General features: G+C 43.5%; 1 protein-coding gene and 1 long non-coding RNA gene across 7 annotated transcripts in view; one reads left to right on the top strand and one right to left on the bottom strand.

Annotated features, from left to right (window-relative positions):
• Positions 1-19,974, bottom strand: part of NT5C2 (5'-nucleotidase, cytosolic II) — a 63,766-nt gene extending 43,792 nt beyond the window's left edge. For 2 of the 6 annotated variants that reach the window (XM_071748358.1, XM_071748363.1), the window contains exon 1: positions 16,214-16,241. In XM_071748358.1, the coding sequence (XP_071604459.1) occupies positions 16,214-16,223 (10 nt within the window). In that variant the 5' untranslated portion in view covers positions 16,224-16,241. Of the gene's footprint in view, positions 1-16,205; positions 16,518-19,581 lie in introns of those variants that run through there. The other 4 variants (XM_071748359.1, XM_071748366.1, XM_071748367.1 and 1 more) reach the window with 4 other exon arrangements.
• LOC139798167 (uncharacterized) lies at positions 18,430-20,281 on the top strand. The gene is made up of 2 exons (XR_011726754.1): positions 18,430-18,519; positions 18,679-20,281. It is a non-coding gene; the product is annotated as an uncharacterized lncRNA (long non-coding RNA).
• Positions 20,282-21,783: the final 1,502 nt, after the last annotated feature.

Raw genomic sequence — 21,783 nt, 5'->3', positions numbered from 1 at the left:
AAAGACAAGTTAAATAGCTCTGTAAAAACTGTTACATGGATGATCTTATGACTTAGCTCAGGATCTAGGTCTTCCAGCTCAAAGAAATCCAAATCCAAACTTTCTGCCATTTAGAAGGACTACACTATTCTACCTACCCAGACAAACACTTAGTAAGATCAAAGATTTACGCTCCCAGCCAAAACCAGAGACTTTCCATCCTACCAGCCTCTTCTTCCCACTTCATCTACATCCTCCCCAGCACAATTACACCACATCAGAAATGCTGACACAAGTACTAGAACAGCCATCCATGCCAGATGTCTGATAATCCACCAGTACTACCCTAAAAAATATCCTAAAATCCAGATGGCAGAAGAATTTTAGCAGGCTTCCTGTAGTAACCTTTCAAAAACAAGGATTCACTGAGGCGGTTTGAGCTCTTAAGTGATTAAATTCTCCTCTACAGAAGGAGAAACCAGACAGCATCTTTTTGTGTGTACGTGGATTCAAAATGCTGAAATGAGGAAAACACCAAAAATCTGAATTTCCATAATTAAGTAAGAAAGGCCTGAATTATTTTAATGATCCAACAGTATTTTACTGTAGCTGCGATAAACAGAGTTCATAGGCAGGACAATGTTTGCAGACAGAGGCAACATCTTTTATTAGACCAACTGGTACGGGTGGAAAAAATAGACAAGCTAATGGGCACACAAGCTTGTCTAAGTTTTCAAACTATATCAGTTGCTCTAATTAATAAAAGGTATTACTTCTGCCTTCAGGCAAACCCTAATTAAAATTATTAAAATCTTTCTTTTAATGTTCACACAGCATAAAATAAAAAATCTTACACTGAAGTTTTATATAACATGAACTCAAAGGCATTCTTACAGCTTAGCAGACTCCACTGGCACCGTGACAATAGCTTACTACTTTGAATTAAAACAGTAACCACTGACAAAAGATATCGTGGTGGATGCTCCTACCTACACAAAGTCTCATGAACTTCAATGAAAGTTTTCTAATGCTTCAAAGGTATAAAAATTAGCCTACCAGCATGGGTAAGAAACATGGGACCTGATCCCTGAATACAAATTCCTTCCAAATAGAAAAAGAAAAATAAGAAGGTCTGAATCACACCATACATTTGTAAGCCACTGGAATAAACATCTAAGAGAGTGGGCAGCCAGCCAGGCAAGATTCTCAACTCTGAGCAACTGAAATATGATGCATCTCACTTTAGTTACAAATCTATTTTTGAAATCAATAATCTGTAAATAGCTTCACATAAAAATAGAAATCTTTACATAGATAAAGCATGTCAGAACACCTCATCATAATTTATTGCAAACATGCTCCATGCTAGTGCAACCTTAATTAAGCATCTGACAATATGTATGGTACAGGGTTCATTTGGAAACAGTACTTAAAATCCCAGCTTCAAAGCTTTGATATAGAGCTACCATCCAGGATGGGTGCCTTGGTCCAATAGAGCATAAGATTTTTAACATTTATTTTGAAGCAAGTCCATTTGCTTCTTTTGTCAGATTTTGGTTCATTTCAATTATCATCCATAGCGTATTTTTTCAGGCACTCATACATACAAAATAACATGTCCAGAAACAGTCCCCTTCAAGTTTTACTATTATTTTTCTTCTCTTTTTTGGTCAGCAAATAGTTAGAAATTTAACCTGAACACATCAAGGTATGTAACTACCTGTATTTTCTTCTGATTTTGCATTAACTCTTTGATGACGTAATGCCAAATCAGAGCCACACACACTAAAACGTAGAGAAAAAAACCAAAACAGCAGTGACAAAACCACTTTTTCCAAGATATTCTCAGAGAGCTTATGTAGCAGAAAATAAAAGCACCAATCACAAGGTTGTAAAGTACTCACACTGAATTGCCATGCACTTCATCTGCCTCTCCTCACACGTTCTGCTTCAAGAATCATTTAATACCTTGTCAGTACGACCCACACATGTACGTACGTGCACAGTGGAACACGAGCAGAGACAAAAAACATCACACCTAAGATCAGCTATTTGAAAAGCTTTGTGTCTCGTCGCAGGCCGTGGGTGTACAGACAAGGCTCACGGTGCCCCTGCAAGCAAGGCACCACGTGTTGCCCTGCAATGCTGCTCCATCTCAAGGGGCTTTAAGAGGTCTCAGCATGGGAGGAGTGAACTCCCTGAGACTTCATATTCTCAAAATACTGAAAGAGGAAAAAAAAAAAAAGAACTGGGGTTGGCTTGTTCAAGGCTCATATCAGATTCCTGGTCCAGGTCATGGCATGGCCTTATAAACAGGGCAGGAGAGGGGAAAGGCAGTTTCTTCTGTAGCCAAGACTGTTCATGGTGGCTAAGAAGAGCGTGTGACTCACTTTCCCTCTCCTTTCACCAAGGGCAGAAGTAGCCTGCACATAGCTTAGGCTAGACACTTGAGTCAGCTAGAACCAGAAGAGGTGAAATCCACTCAGGTTAGCATCATACCCTGTGATCATCTGGAACATCTGACATCCTGGGATAGACTGCACAAAGTGGCCAGGACTGTGTCTTCCCCCTCAGCAGGTGGGGGATGCACATATACATCTACATACTGCTTCTGTGTGATGAGGGGCTGGGCAGGCTTCTAGTGGCACCCAGAAGAGCAGCTCTTACACCTGCAGTCCCAAAGCACTTCACAAACTCTCATTCACAGGATTGATTTAGGTGCAGCAGAAGGTGATGTCCCCATTTGTCAGCTAAGGATAGCAAGGCACGAAGGTAATAACACAGAGCAAGTGGGAATAAAATGCAGAACTCCTAATTCCTCAGTCCCTGTGCTAAAAACCCATCTGAGTTCTAACTGCTGTCAGGATGAATCAGAGACACTGCATCTTCCCTGCACAGTATACTTGAACACAAATTCAAATTTCAATACTTAGCATTAACTGCCAGACACTGAGAGGTCAGCTAAAATGTATGCTAATTTTCATGCTTAACACTGACAGCTCCATAAATACAAGAATGCTTCGATATATGGGCCCTGCTTAAAACTGCACGGTAGGAATAATGCCTACATTGATATACCCTTAGCAAGCTCAAATCTCTCTGCCTTTGTAAACCCTGCACTGATCCCTGGCTCTTCTGTATTGCACACACATTCCCAGCCTATTTACTTGTTTGCCATGCAACCATTTTCACTCTCGACTTCAAAACAACCATTTCAGTCTCCTCATCAACACCACAGCTCAGGCACTGTGCTTGATCTCACCTGCTATGCCCACAATGAAGCTCTCTGCAAAGGCAATGAATCAGTCCAGTATGGTAACACCAATAGTCACTACCCTTTCCCTTATGTGCTGGCCCTTTGATGGCTGCCTCTCTGCAACAATCCTTCTGGTGCAGGCTCCCAGATCAGCCAAGGGCTCACTCGTCTGGGGACTACCCGAGCAGCCAGAGGCCCCACCAGAAGTATCCAGGAGGGGAGGGCCCTCAAACACACCCTGAACCCAAATTTTGAATGTCGCAAGCTCTCTGCAGAGATATGGCAGACAAGCAACAGAATCTTTGGGCTGCTAGGAGGCAATGTGACATGAAATTTCTAGAAGTAAAAATGCAAACTAATGAGAAAATGCCTGTTAAGTGCCATTTCTGAAACCCAGGAGAAGTATTCATGTGAGATGAATACTGAAATCTCAGCTCACACTCCACTTGGGCAGACCAAGTAAGAGAAAATGGGTGGGGACTCCCCAGTCCACATTTTAATGTTTCTGATAACTCAGAACTACAGGTCTCAGATGGACAGATGTCAGTATGACCACAGAATCCAGGATTACCACCAAAACACACTGGAAAAAGGGACAAGCTGCTCTTTGAGCTCCTACCAAACAATGTAAAAATAATAATTAAAAAAAAAAGCCTTGTGATACAACAGTTTGCAAAATTTTGTGGAGGTCCCACTTTTGGAGAGCTAAAGACAAGAAAAAGGAGATTTTCTAAAAATAAATCCTTGTAAGAGAGCAGAGATATTACTGAACTGAGATGAAGAATAATGCAGATAGGGTAGAATTCTTCAAGAAATGTCTTCTACTTTGCATTTTTAAAATTGATGATACTTTGTTAATCCCTTGATGATAACAAAGCATATCCCCTTCAGTTTCCTACCAACAAAAATGTTAAACAATATACAGAAGTGAACACATTCAACCAGCCAGTCTGATAATTCCTCCACCCCCCGGAATCTTAAAATAATTAACTGAATGTATTTTGGACTATGTCAGCTTTATGTCAGCTGATGGCAAAGCTAGGAAAGGCACTGTAAATGACAGCACAGAATCCAGTTAATGGAGAACTAGAGGACAAAAAAATAACCAGTCTTTGTCAAGGTTGTTACACTAGGTATCTAGATCATGTCTACAAATTCTTGAAGACTGAGAACTATCTGTACTTACACATCACAGAAGCCCCAAAGCAGTAGGCTTTGGTCTCACTCCAAGCCACAGGGATTGCATGGATGACGAATGACCCTCTGATTTTACTCTGAATTGCAGCGTTACACACCAGCTCTGCCAGTTCACATAGTTCCTTCCCTCTCCCCCACAACCCTGGGATGACAATTCAAACCACTCTCTGTTTTACTGCCAATGCTTCTGCTTAATAGCCAATGGCAAATTGTTTCCAAATGGTGTTTTCAATTACTGATGCTTTTGGAAAATTATTATGTCCATGACTTGAGATCTCTGGCAATGCTGAACGCCCACAATTTCCAAACATAAGCATGAAGCTTGTAAATTACCTAAACCAGAAAACTGACTGTTTTCTTTTTTCTTTTCTCTCCTTATGTCTGAAGCTAAATTCTTCACTTGAAGAACTTCCACTTCTGGGTGGCTGCCTCTCTGACAGTAAGGCTTCAGGTTCATGATGGCACAAAGGACAAAATACACTCTTCCCCCTATCAGCATATTAAATTACTTCCAAGAGACACTTCAAAATGTGCTCATGCATGTGCACTCTCAGCTCATGATAATTAATCGTTGAAGTTAGCTTTAAGTAGGATAATTCTGTATGCCCATTACAGGGTATTAAAGAGGTAGAGATCTGCTGTTAAGCACCTGTTAAGGTTGGCCCCAGACACAAAAATTCAGATTTCAGTAGATCCCACTTGCAGTATACCCATTGGCTTATATTAGAGTGATAAAACTCTTCTTGCTCCATGGATTGTATTAACCCTCCCACCTCCAGCTTGCAATCTCCAACGCTGGCTTTGAGCCCTCCTGCAAAAAGAGGGCAGCTGTTTGTCTTGGGCACCACCACAGTGCTGACACCAGTATAGCTGCTTTTCCCAAAAGCTGCTTTTAGTGAAATTGGTAAAGCATTCCCAGTCATACATTTATTTGACTATGGTCTGATTGATAGATGATGGTAATTCACGGGTTATTTCAGTATGGGTAAGCTATAAATAGGGATAATGCTATTTATGTAGCTTATTACAGGATTTTTATTTTTATTTTATTTCAGGCTGAATTTTATCTGTAATAAATCCAAATGCTAAAGTGATGGCCATATATCAAATATGTTGTAAAATATATTTAACAAACCCTTGTTTATTTTACATGGATTTTTTTATCAGCCTATTTCTGCTGACAACCATATGCACAGTGGCTGCACAGTGCCTAGAGCTCCAGAACCCAAACTGCACTAAAATGCACCAAACGGCACTATATGCACTAAAAAAAGACAGACCTATAAATACGGAGTTTCTTGATGTGACCATCCATTTCTGCCCAAGGAGCTCTTCATTCACATGGAGAACTAGTTATTTAAAGTATTTTAAGTAATATTTTATTATCATCAATTTTATGGACAGCTAGAAAGGAATCTGGAAAACTGAAATCCACAGTGCAGCACGGTGAGGAGCAAACCTCAAATCTGATCTCAAGTGTCATGAGACCACCAATTTTCCTCATTTATCTGTAACTGAGTTTACTGCCTTGAAATGAGAACTACAAAATATCAAGTAAGCCAACAAGCATGTTTTCTAGCAGAATATAGCTTGTGGTTCTAAATATTTCCTGCAGAAATATCATTTTAGTTAAGTTGCTTCCAACATACTGCTTCTTATACAAACAATATGTTAGAGGTAATGCTAGTTCCCTACTTCTCAAAGTTTAGTGTGCCCTGTATGGTCCCACCACAAGAAAAAAAAGGAGGACCATACTTCAGGAATAATAATCCAGAACATAAACCAGAACATAATCCAGAAAAGCAAGAGCTATGCCAGACAGAAGAATCAGCAAACAAGAGCTCTCAAAGAAATGCTGTGATGTGACTGCAGGTCAAATATGGCTACCAAATAGGGCTACCAAGCAGGATTCCATGTGCCAATCTGTCACTGCTACAAGCACTGCTGGAAAGCTGTCTTCAGCCAGCTGTCCCCATTCAAGAACAATACTGATTATACTGAGGAAGAAATAAAGCTGCGAAAGAGTGTAAGGCAGTAGTGGAAGATTGCCAATTTACAGGGTAGCTCTGCAGGTGATCTGAAAATAGTCTAGAAGCATCTACATCAGTGATGCTTCTAGAAGCAGCATGAGTGTGGAGGGCTCTCAGTATCAGTGACAGAACATGAGGCCATGACTGGAAATTAAATAAAGCAACACAAAAAATATTCCCAGAGAGGACAGTTAATTATGAAGCAACAAATTTCTGAAATAGTTTTTTCCATCACCAGAGGGTTCTAAAGGAAGGGGGGAAGGGGAGAGGGGAGGATGTTTACATCAGTCTTTTTTCACAGAGTAAAGAATTAATGCAGAAAAGTCAATCTGAGATGCATAGTAAGTCAATCAAACTGAGCATCATGCATGAGGTGACTCTTCCTCACCTTATAAATGAATGTATCACTGAATAAAAGGATGAGGCACAAGCAAGACTGGAAAGAAAACTCCAGAGAGTTCTCTCCAGGTGAAATGACAAACAAAGGCTCTTCCAAGCCAACACCAGCATGACCTGTGGCACCAAAACAGCCCTGGGAAACTTGTTTCCATGGGAAAAGGTCTTCAGCAGCCTGCAGCAACCTCTGCTGCAGAGGTTCCCAAAGTGTTGTCCAACTGAATGCCTGCCAATAGCAAGCATGGACCTGGCTAAGAAGATGTTCTCACTGCTTTTTGTTCCCAGCTGTTAAATTCCAGTAAGAAACACGTAAGATACTTCAAATATTTTGCTCACTCTGTTTTCCCCATAAGCAATTGCTCTAGTTGCATAGGGTCTTGAAAGTTTAAAAACTAGAGGTGAATTTGATCCCTCTGCTGTAATACAGTCCACCCTAAAAAAAAATATTTAAGCGCTGTAATGTGTATGCTTTAGCTGAAAACTGAGAAGCAACCTTTGATGCAAATGCCCACCACAATGGGAATTCAATGTTTGACTAATATTTGCAAATATTAATATTGTTGCTACAAAGATGAAGCATAACAGCTTGTTACCCAAGCTGCAGGTTAACATGAACTGCATGAAAGGCAGAAATGTCAGTATGGATGTGAATACACTGAATTCTACAAATCAGAAAGGAAAGTCAATATCACCTTTTCTATTCTGACTTTGTCCTTTTATATCAGAACAATCTGAAGCATCTTTAGCAACAACTCATCTTGCTGGTGAGAAGAGAAAACATATCCCCTGGTACTCAGCAGCCAGAGCAATCCTGCCCCTTCTCAAAGGAAACTGTCCCTTCAGCTTGTCACCCCTAAGTATCACCCTCAGTGTTCACACCTGTGCAAGGCTCTGCACAGGCAGCTGAGCAACCCTGTGTGAATTACAGTTCCCACAGAGAGAGAACAAGATGAGACATGTCATCCCCAGAGAGAGAGCTGGAACGCCATCCTTCCACATACCGATTTCAGAGCAAGGAACAACTGCCACCCTAACCTGCTATTAAGGATTATACAACAGTAGATCTTTTGGCAGCAGATCATGGTGTTTCAAAACAATGATGCCTTTCATTAGATTCCACTGTGTTTCAGGAAGCAAATAGAGACTTAATGGGCCTTTCCAGAAGCTTGGCAGCAACTGACAAAGTATTTGAGATGCACAACTCCCATTGGTAGCATGGTCATTCTGAAAGCATGCAACTGGGTCAGCTTGGATAACACAGGCAGACAGAAGTCCTCTTTATCTTCTAAACACTGAAGGTGAGGGAGGACATTTTTATTGGTTTCCTTACTGATTGTGCTTACTGGGAAAACACCCTCTTGTCTCTGTACATCACGTCCCTGCTTCATTAATATTTTACAGAAAATGCAAAGATACCAAAAGTTTATTCTGATTTTTTTCTGGTCTTTGAAAGTAAAAAAAATACGCTTGTTCTTCCCTTTAGAGACACTTGAACTCTCTTCCATGCTGCATGGGTCCTCTCTTTGTTTATGGGCTACATAAACAGATGTGACAGCAAAATCAGGATCTGAACCATCTCCACAGGCTGGAAACATGAGTCCACGTCTCCCTCCAGCCTTGGCTGCAAGCCGTCCTGGCTCAGCCCAGGTGCAGAGAGCCAGCTGGCTACTCAGCCTGAGTCCCAGGGCTCTGGACACAACACTCGCCAAGGGACGTGCCGTTGAGTAAGAAAGCTGGCATACTTGAACTGGGGAACACTGACTCCTCCTTCATAAAAAAAAAGTTACTGAAAATAAACACTGAGATCAACAGCTGAAGACGATTCGGTAATTCCAAGAGCTGCTCTGACAAAAGTTTTTTTTTTCCCCCCACTGCTAAGAGTTTTCTTCTTCAGCTCCATTTCCTTCTCCTCCCAGCTTTGTTAAGGAAAAAGCTTACGAAAAGCTCACACACTAATTCAGTCTCTTTCTTTTGGGATCTTACCCACCAATAAGACTGTCCTGGTTTGAGACAGCATTTGCAGCTACTCAGAAAAGACTTAGCTGGAAGTAAAATTACAAGAAAGAAAATTGGTTCTATCCTGCCTTAAACCAGGGCAAAGAGGCAGATAATTGATAAATAAAACCATCTTTCCAAGAGAAGGACAACCTGGCGACTATGGAACTAAGCCAGATACAGGAGAGAGAGCCGTAATACCCAGCAAGACTCAGGGAGTTTTCAACTTGCTGTTTGTACATAAAATGCAAAAAAGATAAAATAATGGAACTATTCAGCTATAAAGGGCATTGTGAAGATACTTACAGAAATCACTTAGTAAAATGTATCTTGATTCTCAGTTATCAGAACAGCAAGAGCCTCTACATCCAGGCTCAGCTCATCAAATTCACTCCTGCGCTGGCTCTAACACTCTTCTGAAATGCTCAGAAAGGCCAGAAGTACAAATCCCTCCTTTCTCTCTTTCTGCTAGTTCAGTAACCACAGGTACCCCTCACCTGAGCTACACAGAAATCCTCTTTCTCCCCAGACCAGAAGCTGGACATGTACTTATCACTCCTCACAGAGATCAGACAGCTGAGTGCTCAGAACCCCCCCTGCACGCTGCTCTCAGCAAGCAGCCCCACACAGCCACTCCTTGCCCATGGGAAGGAAGCTACACAGACCTGACCTAGGAAAACTCAGCAAACACAAAGGTGAAAAAACAGGGAAGGTGAGGTCTGTAGGTGTTCTGAAGAGCTTTTACAGTGTAAAGTTCCCCTCTGCATACAGAGCACAATTCATTTCTTTTCTGACTATTTCTTTTGTTTTCATTTCTTTTTTTTTTAATCAGAGGCAAATATAGCAATTATAGTCTAACTGATTACAAATGAAATTACAAATCTGCCCTTAAGGCACAATAGTGTCACTACCTAGGTATTTTCAGTCCTCAGATCTCATTTAATCTTGAGATACCTGTAGTACTGAGGCATGACACTGCAGGAAACTCTACAAGTAAATTAACTTTACAAATACTTTCTCTGCAGTATTCCCATGCCTTTCTGTTAAGACTGCTAATTTTTACAGCATTTTAATGCAACCTATGTAACTAAATTAATCAGCAAAGTAACTGAACATCTATGATGACTGCTTTTTCTAAGGGTCTGGCTTCTCTTTGATAACCTAACTGTCTCAGCTTTATCAAATGATACCAAAAGGTCTGTATTATACTGTTTTCCAACTGCATCAACTTTTTTTCTTCGGAAACTTCTTACTACCCCATCCAAGCAAAACACAAACTACCAAGTCACTTGAGGAAAGCAAAGTAATCTCCCCACAGTCCCTTCAGCTCCCTGTTTTTAAACACATTAAATTAATCCCTCTGACATAGGAGACTGTACCCTGGCAGGAGCTGAGGACACATAGTGCTACCTCTGTACTTGTCTCAGCATAGATGGTGCTCAGAGGGGACACAGATGAAGCGACAGACCTACTCCATCAGCTGTGACCTGGAAGAAACCTGTCAGTCTGAAAGGTGATAGAACATTAACAACTAAGCAGGCATCAGCAGCAGGTCCCTGTTTTCCCAAAATCAGAGCTGAGAGTTCCCAATGCAGAACTTTCCTGACGCAGAACTTTCTCTCTGGCTGGGGACTGCTGTCCGGGTAGAAGTCAAATGTATCTCTCAGTGTAGACTTGATTCATTCAATAGTGTGGTCTTCTGCTCCTGCTAAAGATGAGTGAACAGCTTGAGCCTCCTGAGTTCTGAGACACTGTTAAAAAACGTTTGTCTCAAGCAGAGTAGTGTGACTTACACTGATACCCTGATACAATGAGAAGGACTTCTTTTTCAGCATGTTACCTGACCTACTGCAGCTGCTAAAAAAATAAAAGCTGACCACACGCCCAGTCAGCACAGAGCCTCCTGTGCAGCCACAGGAATACCTCCTTCTAATTGCTTTCAAAACAGCAATTGAAAAAAATCCCAACCTGGCTCTGAGCTTCACAACACGGCAAGACAGTCCTCCATGTGTCCTGACCTCTCCAATATTTGTTCTTGACCCCAACAGCATACATCAATTTATGAGTACTGAAAGTGCTTTTTATTACTGTCTCTGTTAATATCTACTCACTACATGTCTGTGAAGAAAAACGAGAGGTAGATGAGTAAAACACTGTTAGTTTTTCATCATCCATTCCCCCCTGATTGCTCAAGTTTAGCAAGCAGAGTTTTTTGGCTCGGCTCATAAAATTGCCAATGCAATATTGCAAAAGAAGCTACAATTCATGTGAAACAAGATGTAATGAACTTACCTAACCAATTATCACATAAAAAAAAAAAAGCAGGAAAGGTTAGATTGTGTTTTTGCCAAACTGTTAGAAAGGCCACAGTTTTATTTCCCTAAAATGGAAGTGGCAGAAGTTCCCAAAAGATTGAAGGCTACAAATGGATATTGCACTTGGATCACAGCAAGTTCAGCTCTTTCCAATTTGTATAGAATTGCACATAAAATATCACACACATCTGATGATTTCCGCACTGACATTTTTTAACATATTCTCTATAAAATCATCCCGTTTCAACACCACTATAAGGAGGATACTTTTAAAATACCAGAACAAATGTGAGACACGTTCTGCTCAGGATGTCTGCCATCACCAAGCAATTAATGGTACAGGCAAGCTAATGCCTTCTAGAGGCTAAATTCTTTATCATTAACTAAAAAAGACTTAGCTGAAGATCGAATGGTATGCTAGTCACTGCTTAGCAGTGACACTTCTGGGTAGAGCAAGCATTCTGAAGAACAGAGAAGCAGGGGTTTGTGTCTACTTACTTGGACCACCTACAGCTTTAGGTAGCAAATACTCATTTTTATCATTTTCCCCTAGGAGAGCTCTACCAAGCCCTGTCAGCTGCAACCCTGCTTTTGATTTCAGGTGGAAAAGGCTTGCTGACTTCTTCCTTCAGAGAGATGCTGTTCATCTCTCACAAGGTGTTTGTGCCTCCCTTTAGACCATGTTTTATTTTACTTTTTTAAAAAAAAAAAGAAAACCAGTGTGGAAATGCAGCATCCCAAAACACTGCATTGGGCACTCAAAAGGGGCACAGCCTTGCTGACCTGCTCTAGTGCACCAGCCCACTGCTTGCAACATGAAGCGGAAAATGAAATCTGACTCCTGCCTCAGTTTCCAGACAGCAGAACTAACAGATGATTTACCAGTCTGGCTTGCTTCTATGTTAAATTCCTCTTTCCAGCTTCACTCAGCCACCTGTATTCACTGTTGGGAAAGCTACAGGAACTGAACTGGAAGACCAATTTCCAGGGTCATTCTCAAGCTAGCTGGTGCTCACAGCACCTGCAACCTATGTTCAACTGACCAGTTTTTTTTCTTTAGGCAATGAACTCACCCTGACCTAAAGGCATACACAGAGAATACCGTTATAAAAGTGGAACCAGACAAGCAACACAAAAAAACAACAACTATTAAGCCATTATGGTTATCTGTTCTTAAAAGATGAATATGCAGTGAATACTGCATAGGATATCAGAAATTGCATAATTTAACCAACACACTCAGAACCAAATCTTGTAGCCCTTTCATTTGAGTTCAACTGTCTTGAAATGGAATTGCTTCGTAATACCCAAAAAAAAGACTTGAAAAGATCAGAAAGAAACACTTGAAATATCTTTGCTAACATGTTCACCTCTTCCTTTGGGAAGAAAAATAAAAAACATCTCAAATGGAGAAAGAAGAGGTAATCAACATCTAAAAACATCTAAAAATTTATTTATTTTTAACTGCAAGAGGTTCTACTTACTGACTTCCAAAATTACCTAAGCAGCATGCCCTTTACCAGCACTTAATCTTAGCTGTCATTATTGGTAATTGCTGTTATGATTACAAAGCACTGGCATAAATCTTAGTACCTCTTCAAGCTTCTAAGGGCAGAACATTTACATGCTCTTCACCGGCACCATGTGCATAATTATTCACTGTACATGCCTATGTGCAACTCATCACCAACTGAATCAACCCAAAAACTAGCTGAATTATTATGGTTGAGCCCAAAGACTTGTGGTGAATGGAGTTAAATACAGCTGGCAGGTGGTCACAAGTGGTGTTCCCTGGAGCTCATTGTTGGGGCCACTCTCATTAATGTCTTCAGTGATCTGGACGAGGGGATTCATCCTCTGTAAATTTGCAGATGATGCTAAGTTGGGTGGGAGTGCTGATCAGTGTGACTGTAGGAAGGGTCTCCACAAGGATCTGGACAGGCTGGATCAATGGGTTGAGGCTGACTGTGTATGAGGTTCAACAAGGCCAAATGCCAGGTCCTGCACTTGGGCCACAACAACCCCATACAATGCTACAGAGGGAGGGTGGCTGAAAAGCTGAAAGACCAGCAGAAAGGACCTGGGGGTGCTGGTTAACACCCAGATGAATATGAGACAGCAGTGTGACCAGGTGGCCAAGTAGGTCAACAGCATCCTGGCTTGTATCAGAAACAGCATGGCCAGCTGGACTTGGGAAGTGATTGTCCCTCTGTACTCGGCACTGATAAGGCCACACCTTCAGTACCATGTTTAGTTTTGGTCCCTTCGTTACAAAAAGACATCAAGGTACTGGAGCGTGTCCAGAGAAGGGCAACAAAGCTGGTGAAGGGTCTGGAGAACAAGCCTCCTGAGGAGTGTCTGAGGGAACTGGTGCTGTTTAATATGGAGAAGAGAAGCCTGAGGGGAGATGTGACCACTCTCTACAACTACCTGAAAGAAGGCTGTACTGAGGTGGGGGCTGGTCTCTTTTCCCTAGTTAGAAGCAACAGGACAAGAGGAAATAAACTTAAGTTGCATCAAGGGAGGTTTAGATTAAATATTAGAAGAAAGTACTTCACTGAAAAGGTAATTAAACACTGGAATAGGCTGCCCAGGGAGGTGGCTGAATCACCATCCCTGGAGATGTTTAAGATGTACAGATGTGGTGCTTAGGAACATGGTTTAAGCCTAAAAGACTGCTATCAGAGTTAGGTTAATGGTTGGTAGAGTTGGGTTATGGTTGGACTCAATGACATTAAAGGTCTTTTCCAACCAGAATGATTCTGTGAATTCAGCTGGTCCAGAGATTTTAGGGTGCTTTATGATAAACCATCAGTCTCCTTTCCTTTAAATTTACCTTGCATCCTAGGTTATTTTAGAGGCTAATTAGAAATTTCTTGTTATATACCATGGCCAGATGCACTATTTTAGATGCAAATTACAGGAGGAGCACAGTCCAAGTACTGAAGTATGAGCTGATTCCCACCCATGGCTACCATTCTCCAAAGGAGATAAGCAATACTGATTTATGCAGCAAAAACTGCCAGAACAGCCAAATGCTTCCTCCTGAACCCGGTGTACACAGCTGGGATGCAGCTGTTGCTACCACAGCAGTGCAGACAGCAGCTGCTACCAAGGCAAAGGCAGCAGCTCACACATGAAAGGGGCAACCTACCCAGAAGGTCCCACCATCCAGATCTGGCCATCACAACTGCCAAAGCTGGACCACCCCAGCTGGAAAGTGTTTTAGTGAAGTGTACCTTCCTGGAAGGTGCAGTGAGAATTTGCTTCCTGAAAATCTAGGAAGAATATATCTTCAGTGTTTTATGTACTATGCCAACATTAACAGGGAGAGCTACGAGGCCTGGGCCAAAGCCAGTTAATCCAAAGGCCTGTTCTAAAGTAAACAGTGGAAAACCACCCTACTTCAGAGCCTCCCACAGAAACCCATGCAGGAAATCTGATTTATGCTTTTCTCTGAACCAATTGTGCCAAGCAAGGTTAAATGACAATCATGTAGTAAGCATATATACAAAACTGTAAGTCTTTGTTTGAAAACTTCAGGAAGGCAGCTGGGAACTGTGAACACTCTATAACTAAATTAAGCTAAAATATGGACTGCATAACAACTTGAAGGAACCTTTGTTTTTAAATAAATCACTTGTGGTGAAAATAGAATGGTAATTTTGGAAACTGAAAAACTACAGCATGGGTACAACACAAGCAGTACTAGAGCACATTGTTCCTACACATCTGTTTCTTCTAACTTACTTCATTTTGGAGCCGCTTTCAAACCTCAAAAGAACATCTCTGTGTGCTTCCCCTTCTTCTTCCATCTACCTACAGAATCTGTGCCCATATAAAAGAGGAACTAACAGGTTGCTCCAATCCAAGCATCATTTCTATAGGCATCTCTCTGCTGTGCCTCCTGCCCTCCATATTTAATGGGCTCACACCTTTAAATGCAGAATTTAAAGCAGTTTTAGCTGGTAGGATGATGCACAGGGTAAGAATCCACTTGTCATCTTGCTTCCATGTTAAGAGATGGTAGCATGCAGATAATCAAAGTGGAGTTTCCAACTTCCCCTGTCTAGTCAGAGCTTTATCTCTAACAGAACTACCAAACAAGGGCTGGCTGTGCTGGTAAATCCAACAGCAGGTATTCATGCCAAGCTGATAATAAGCCAAGGTCACCAGCAAACAGTAATTTTAGCCTCTACCATCCTGAACCAGACTTGAAGAAGCAATAGGACTGAGAGAGCTAGCACACAGCCATTCACTACTCCTCCATTGAAGAACCCAACTGTTTGGGAAGTAAAAGCAAAGCTGCTTTGACCTTACAGTAAGGTGCAAACACTGTTACATATTTAAGTAATAGTAAGATTCAACACAGATTGCTGTGAGCTTTTTTCAGGCTGAATTTTTCAGGCTCCTTTCTTGTTCTCATGTTATCATATAAAAAAATAATTTCTCCTAATATGGCTTCATACAGGCAGATCTCCCAAACACCTTTTTAGCCATGCAAACACATACATGAGATTCAGTGACTACCCTTATGGAGGCAGGTTTAGATTATCAGTTGCTTACAATGGCTACCTTAAGTACCCACAATTTTTTTTCCAGATGTTGCTTAAGGTCTATTTACTGTATGCTAATTTCTATTTACTGTACATGCTGGATTTTCTCTGTGGCTGTGTTAAGAAAGCAAATTCATGTTATACATGCTCTCTATGCAGAATACACAGTCCAAGGTTTTAGGAACCATTCCAGTTGAGGAGTCACAATGCTTAAGTAGCAAAACACAGCTCACTGCTCTGAGTATCGTAACCATGACACATAATAATAATTTCCCTAGTAGCACAAATGAGACATTTTACAATAGGAAATATTTATATGATTGTGCACTTTGGAGATACTCAACAAGATAAACTTCAGCACAGAACAGTCAGCTTTGGAAGACTAAGATCGTGGCCATTTCAAATGGTATTTATGCTTCTGACATTATAAATAAAATTTTAAAAGTAAATGCAGTACAGACAATAAGTAAAGAATACTCACACACTGACTTGGTAACATACTTCATCCCAAACACATCCCAAAGAGCAAGAAAGGGCTTCCACTCCCAGGCACATTCTGTTCAGTTTTCTGTCCTATTATTCTCACTGCTAAAAAAGCCACAGCTGTTTTATATCAGGACACCCAGTGCTCGTGAGCCACCCCGAGGCAAGGACACGGCACAGAGCAGGCACTGCGAACTCATCCCTAGGTAAACCACTCAGGCTGATCTCTGCTGAAGCACAGCACTGTCCTCAGTTTCCCTTGGGGCAGAGCAGAAGTGTCTTGCCCTCTTCATGGGTTTATGCTGAACAGCATGTGAGTATTTCTTATCCTGAACCAATTAGTCACTGAGGTGTTCTTTTAAAGAAGTGAAGACAAGGCACGGCCCTACCAAACAGCAAGCCAGTTCCTATGACAACTTTCCACTGCAGCTTGGCTGAAGACCATTAATTCACCTTCCCTAGGCCAAGCAGCTTCTGTGTGGTAATGTTACTTCGGGTCATTACAGACCTCTGTAGGATCTTCAGCAGTGGCTGTCTGAGCAACAGCAGTTTCATAGTACTGAATGGCCCAGATCCCACAGCATTCCCTAATTTCAAATTCCTACAAAAGAATGGGTTTACTGAGTGCAACTCATGACCCTGCCCTGTGTCTCTTGCCCGAGATTTTCAGGGTAGAGCTGCTGACAGTCCACCTTCCTGCATATCCTTTGAGTCAGTATCTACAATTTCTGTAGGATTCAAAGGGTGCAGTTCATCTTGGTTTGCCCTGGAGTACCACAATCCTACTCAGCAGCCAGCCCAGGGTCATGCCCAGATCACAGCTCACACTGCAAGCTAACCACCTGTCTATCACTTTTTAACTGAAGCACTACTGTATTAAGCTGAACTGCAGATAATGGGTATGATGTGAGAAAATAAACCCAAGTGGTTTTTCAATAAGCATCAGTTAAATATTTTGTTTCAATAGCTTACTTGTCTTTTACTTTAGAAACAATAATAATAAACTTGTCTGTTTCTAAAGGAAAGAAACTCTCCTTTTGATGTTTCCCCCAAGAGTTTAATACCACAGTGTTTACCAGTAAACACCACACCACAGATTCTGTTTCAACAAACATTTCACTGGAAGTTGAAAGAAAAAGTCTAGAATAAATATTCCTAGTGATTTTAGGAAGTGATTTTCAATTCAAGCTATACTAGGAACCAAACATAACAAGTAGTAACAATCCGAGGGGTATTTATTATTATTAAAAACTGCCTATAAACTGGACATTTGCCCGGGAAAATTTCAGCTTGCATCTGATTTCTGCTAGCATATATCCTAGAAACAGCATATAACACTAATGCCACCAATGCAAATATACTACTAGGCTGTTAATTTCAAACCTCAGCTGAAAGCATTTCTCCCATTCTTACAATTTTTCTCCCCATTTATCTCCGCAATTGTACTTAATTCAATGGAGCATTTTAAATGTAATTCCGTGGTGCATTTTGCCATACAATTTGTTTGAATGACGCTCTGCAGAGTAAAGGTTGTATTGTACTATATAATGAAACTACGTCTATGCCTGAACAAACTCCAGCTGCTGTTAACCAAACCAGCAAGTTCCTGAATGATCTTTTGGACTCCGGACTAATGGCAATAGATTATTTTAAATAGCAGTTCTACTCTAAAATATGTTTAGGTTGACAGAGGCTGACAAGGACTGTGACAGACTTCCAGCAATAAGCTGATCAGTTTGCAAGTAAAACACCACGGCTTTTCCTCTACAACTACAAATTCAGTCCATGAACCAAAGATCAACATGCAGTTTTGAGAATGTTTTGGGGGCTTTCATTGTTTTGTTTTGTTTCCTGGTTTGCAATAAAACCACATAGAACCTGAAAATCTTCATATTTTCAGTTTCTACACTGGTGAAAAATGTATATAGGGATCAATACAATATATTGTATTGTATTGACAGTGACATTATTCTCAACTGACACAAGAGGACCATTTGGATAGGTAAGAGGGACATGTTTCTAAATGACTACTTCAAGAGCATTTTGCAATCTTTGACGTTCAAATGCTAAATCTTAGAGTAAAAAAAAGACACCCGACTTTGACAGCATAAGTGATCATGCCTTGGGAGAAATGTTCTCAAGACCACGTCAGAGAAGATCCTTAGCATTCAGCTTGGCAGCCTTTAGAAACACTAGCAAGGGAATAAACTGAAGGGTTTCATAATCACAGCGGTTCCAAGAATTTTTAAAACTGCCTGTGCTACAAGACACAGTATTGCCCTATTAAGTCATACAGTCTACCAGGAACCAGGGTAGGTTTGTTTCCACCATGCATTTTGCAACACTATTATTCAGACAAAAAAAAAAAGGAATTAAAAAAAAAAAAAAAAGAGCAAAGCAGCTTTGCGTTGTTTTTTTATTAGTAGTATTATTATTACTTATTCGTTCAGTGCTTCGCTCCTGTCTTCTAGGTTATCGGCTCAAGCCCGATATAGCGGGGTTGCCAAAAGCAACTCCTACAAAAGCGAGCAGTGACAATGAACCCTCGCCCTCGTTCAAGGCTGTCCGGGAAGCGTCCTGCCCGGCACCGGGATCAGACTTTCCTCAGGGAAGAGTTTTGCCTCTACCCCCCAAACCAGCTGGGCTGGCGGCTACCGCGGGCAGAAGCTACGAACTGGAAGGTGCCGCTGGGACCCTCCGGTCCACGTGGGGCGGAAGGCGGAAACGAACACGCCGGGTGCTGGCCCCAAACCTCAGAAGCACTTTCCTGAGGGCTCCTTCCACCTCACGCTGCACCTCGGAGGGCTGAGGGCTGAGGCAGGCGAACGGCCACCCTGCTCCAGGGAGGGGACCAGCTCCGGGGCGCAGCCCGCCGGCCACCCAGCGGGAACAGATCGGGGCCCTACTCGGGGGGCGCGGAAGGGAAGGGCAAGACTCGGGGGTTCACCACACCGGGACGGGAGAGGGGGGACCCTACCAGATGGGCTGAGGTAATCTGGGAGCCGCCCTGCTTGGGACGGGACGGCAACAGGGGCTCCCGGGGCGCAGCGCTCGGTCAGGAAAGGGGACCGGCGGTGTCCCGGGAAAGCGGCGGAGCCGGCGGGCGCTGCCTCCGAGGTGGTCCCCACACCGGCAGAAAAGGAAGTACCGTCGGCGGGCACCCGGACTCCACTCTACCGCCCCTCCCCTCCTTAGCCCCGGCGGACCAACAGACACCCCCTACCCCCCCCTCTTCGCCCCCCTTCCCTCCCTCCCTCCCCGCTGCCCCCGGGGTGTGCGCCTGAGGGGAGCGGAGAGGGGAGGGGGCGCTCCCCAACCCTCCCAACGGCCCCCGGCGCGCGCGCACTGCCCCCGCGCGCCCGGGCCGCTCTCACCTCCTGCCGCGCTCGGAAGAACTGCCCCGCACAACTGCCGCAGCGAACGGGCGGCAGCACTGCGCAGGCGCGGCCCGCGCCCCGCCCCTCCCCGGCGGCAGGGACCGGGGAGAGGGTGCGAGCCCGGCGCTCAGCCGCAGAGGGGCGGCGGCAGGGAGCGGCGGCAATGTGCCAACCCGCGGGACGGGCGTACGGACACCCTCGGACCGACACCCCCACTCCCCCGGGACCTGGCATCGCCCCAGCCAAAATCTCTGGGGCTGCAAACCCTGTCCTGAACTCCCGGCCTGCCTGAGCCTTCACAATTCTGTCAGCTGGCCTCTGTGTCCCTGAGTGCCACGAAGGCTGAAGGAATCAGAGCTTTGGTTAAAACAACGCAATTCGTTACTGGTTCTGTGGGGAGTGTGTCTGCAGCACGGGATGAGGGGCTGGAGAGCACCCATCCGCCGCCAGAGTGGTGGCAAGGAAGTGCCGCGGGTGGCGGTGGGTGGCATGGAGACCGGTGGGCAGGGTCTGGGGGACACGGGTGGCAGGAGGAGGAGGTCCCACCTGCCCACCCCCAGCAAAGGTCACTGCCCTGCGCCCATCGCACCCACGGGCACAGTGACACGATGGGAATGGTTACCTGGAGCAAAAACTTACCCATTTGTTCATTCCCAGTTGTACCATGCTTGATCAGTAAAAAACCTCCCTGGCAAAACGAGCCTCCCTCTCTCTGCATGTTTTTCCTGACCCGCGGAGGTCTGGAAAAGGCCACAGCCCCAGCAGGGTCCTGAGCAACTCAGGGTGGTCCCAGCAAGCATAAGGGTGACTGTTGGCAGCAATCCTCTGCCCCAGTTTATCCTGGGCCCACACAGCTCTGCCAAACCTCTGGCGGCCATGTCTGGTCTGATCTCCCACACCTCAGTGGTGGCTGGGAATGCCTCCTCTCTTTTGGCAATGGTTGTTCTAGACATGGATTCTTCCCTTAGCTTTCCCTGTCTGCTACGTGTAATAAGGCACTGCCTGCATGTCCAAGGCACAGGCAGTTGCTGTCTGGCAGGGTTTTGCCAACTTGGGCACACTTGGCCCATCATGGCTCTCCAGCCCCTGTGAGCCTTGCTCTGTCATTGCCAAGGGGAAGCACTCAATGGCACCAGCCTTTAACATGTGCCTTTAAGTCTGGCTAAAGCAAAGCCCATTTTTGGTGCAGATACCATGGCATGGTGCCATTGCCCACCTCTCAATGCCTTGGGACATCTTACACCACCCACACCAGGCACCCAAGATAGAGGTTTCACTTGGAGATGCATCCACCTGTACTTGGGAGCTCATTTTCATACATCCTGGTGGTGAGGCCCATCCTGGAGTGTTTGTATGTCTGTGCATCTTTTCAGCACACATCCAACAAGCATTGGAACAGACTGCCCAGGGAAGTGGGGGAGTCACTGTCCATGGAGGTATTTAAAAGCCATGTAGGTACAGTGCTTAAGGACACGGTTTGGTACTAGGGTTATGGCTGGGCTTTATGATCTTAAAGGTCTTTTCCAACCAAAATGATTGTATGATTCCCAGGAGGTGCACTGAGGCCAGCAAGGTTGGGTAAAAGCCTGCAGCAAAATTAAATAGGTGAACATCTTTCAGCCTAGGAAAGAGACTGAGGTCTACAAAATCCTGAACAGGGAGGTGGGTGGGAAGAAACCATTGTGTCAGCTCTTCCACTGTGTCCTACTAGCAAGGGTCATGGAATTAAATTAGCTGACAATGACTCTGAAGTGCAAACAAGATGATGATTTTTCATACAGTGCATTATCAAACTGGATTACAGAGCATGGTGGCATCCAGGACATGAACTTGTACTGATTAGGTAAGGGCCAGCAGACACAGGGATGTGACTGCTGCCCAGGGAGCCCCAGAGCTGCAGACAGAACTAGAGAAGCTTTATCAGAGAAACATAAATCTACCACTGTCAGAAACAAACCCTTGAGTTAAAGGGACCCACTACAGACATTTTCCTATTTTTGTTAGTGCTTTTGTTTGTGCACAACTCAGTAAACATAGCCTTCTTTCTTATGTGTTTATCACATATATATTTTCTCTGTGATTTTGCTGCCTTTACTTGCAGACCTCTGTCTGCAGAGGGGTGGCTCAGCCCACTTGTGCCATGAGAGATCTGGCAGCAGCCTCACAGGGAACATTTGGATCTGCCTTTTTCCCAACACC

The sequence above is a fragment of the Heliangelus exortis genome, chromosome 7, assembly GCF_036169615.1.
Source record: "Heliangelus exortis chromosome 7, bHelExo1.hap1, whole genome shotgun sequence".
Lineage (NCBI taxonomy): Eukaryota > Metazoa > Chordata > Aves > Apodiformes > Trochilidae > Heliangelus > Heliangelus exortis.
The sequence above is the reverse complement of the archived record's forward strand: the minus strand, read 5'-3'. Positions and strand labels throughout refer to the sequence as shown.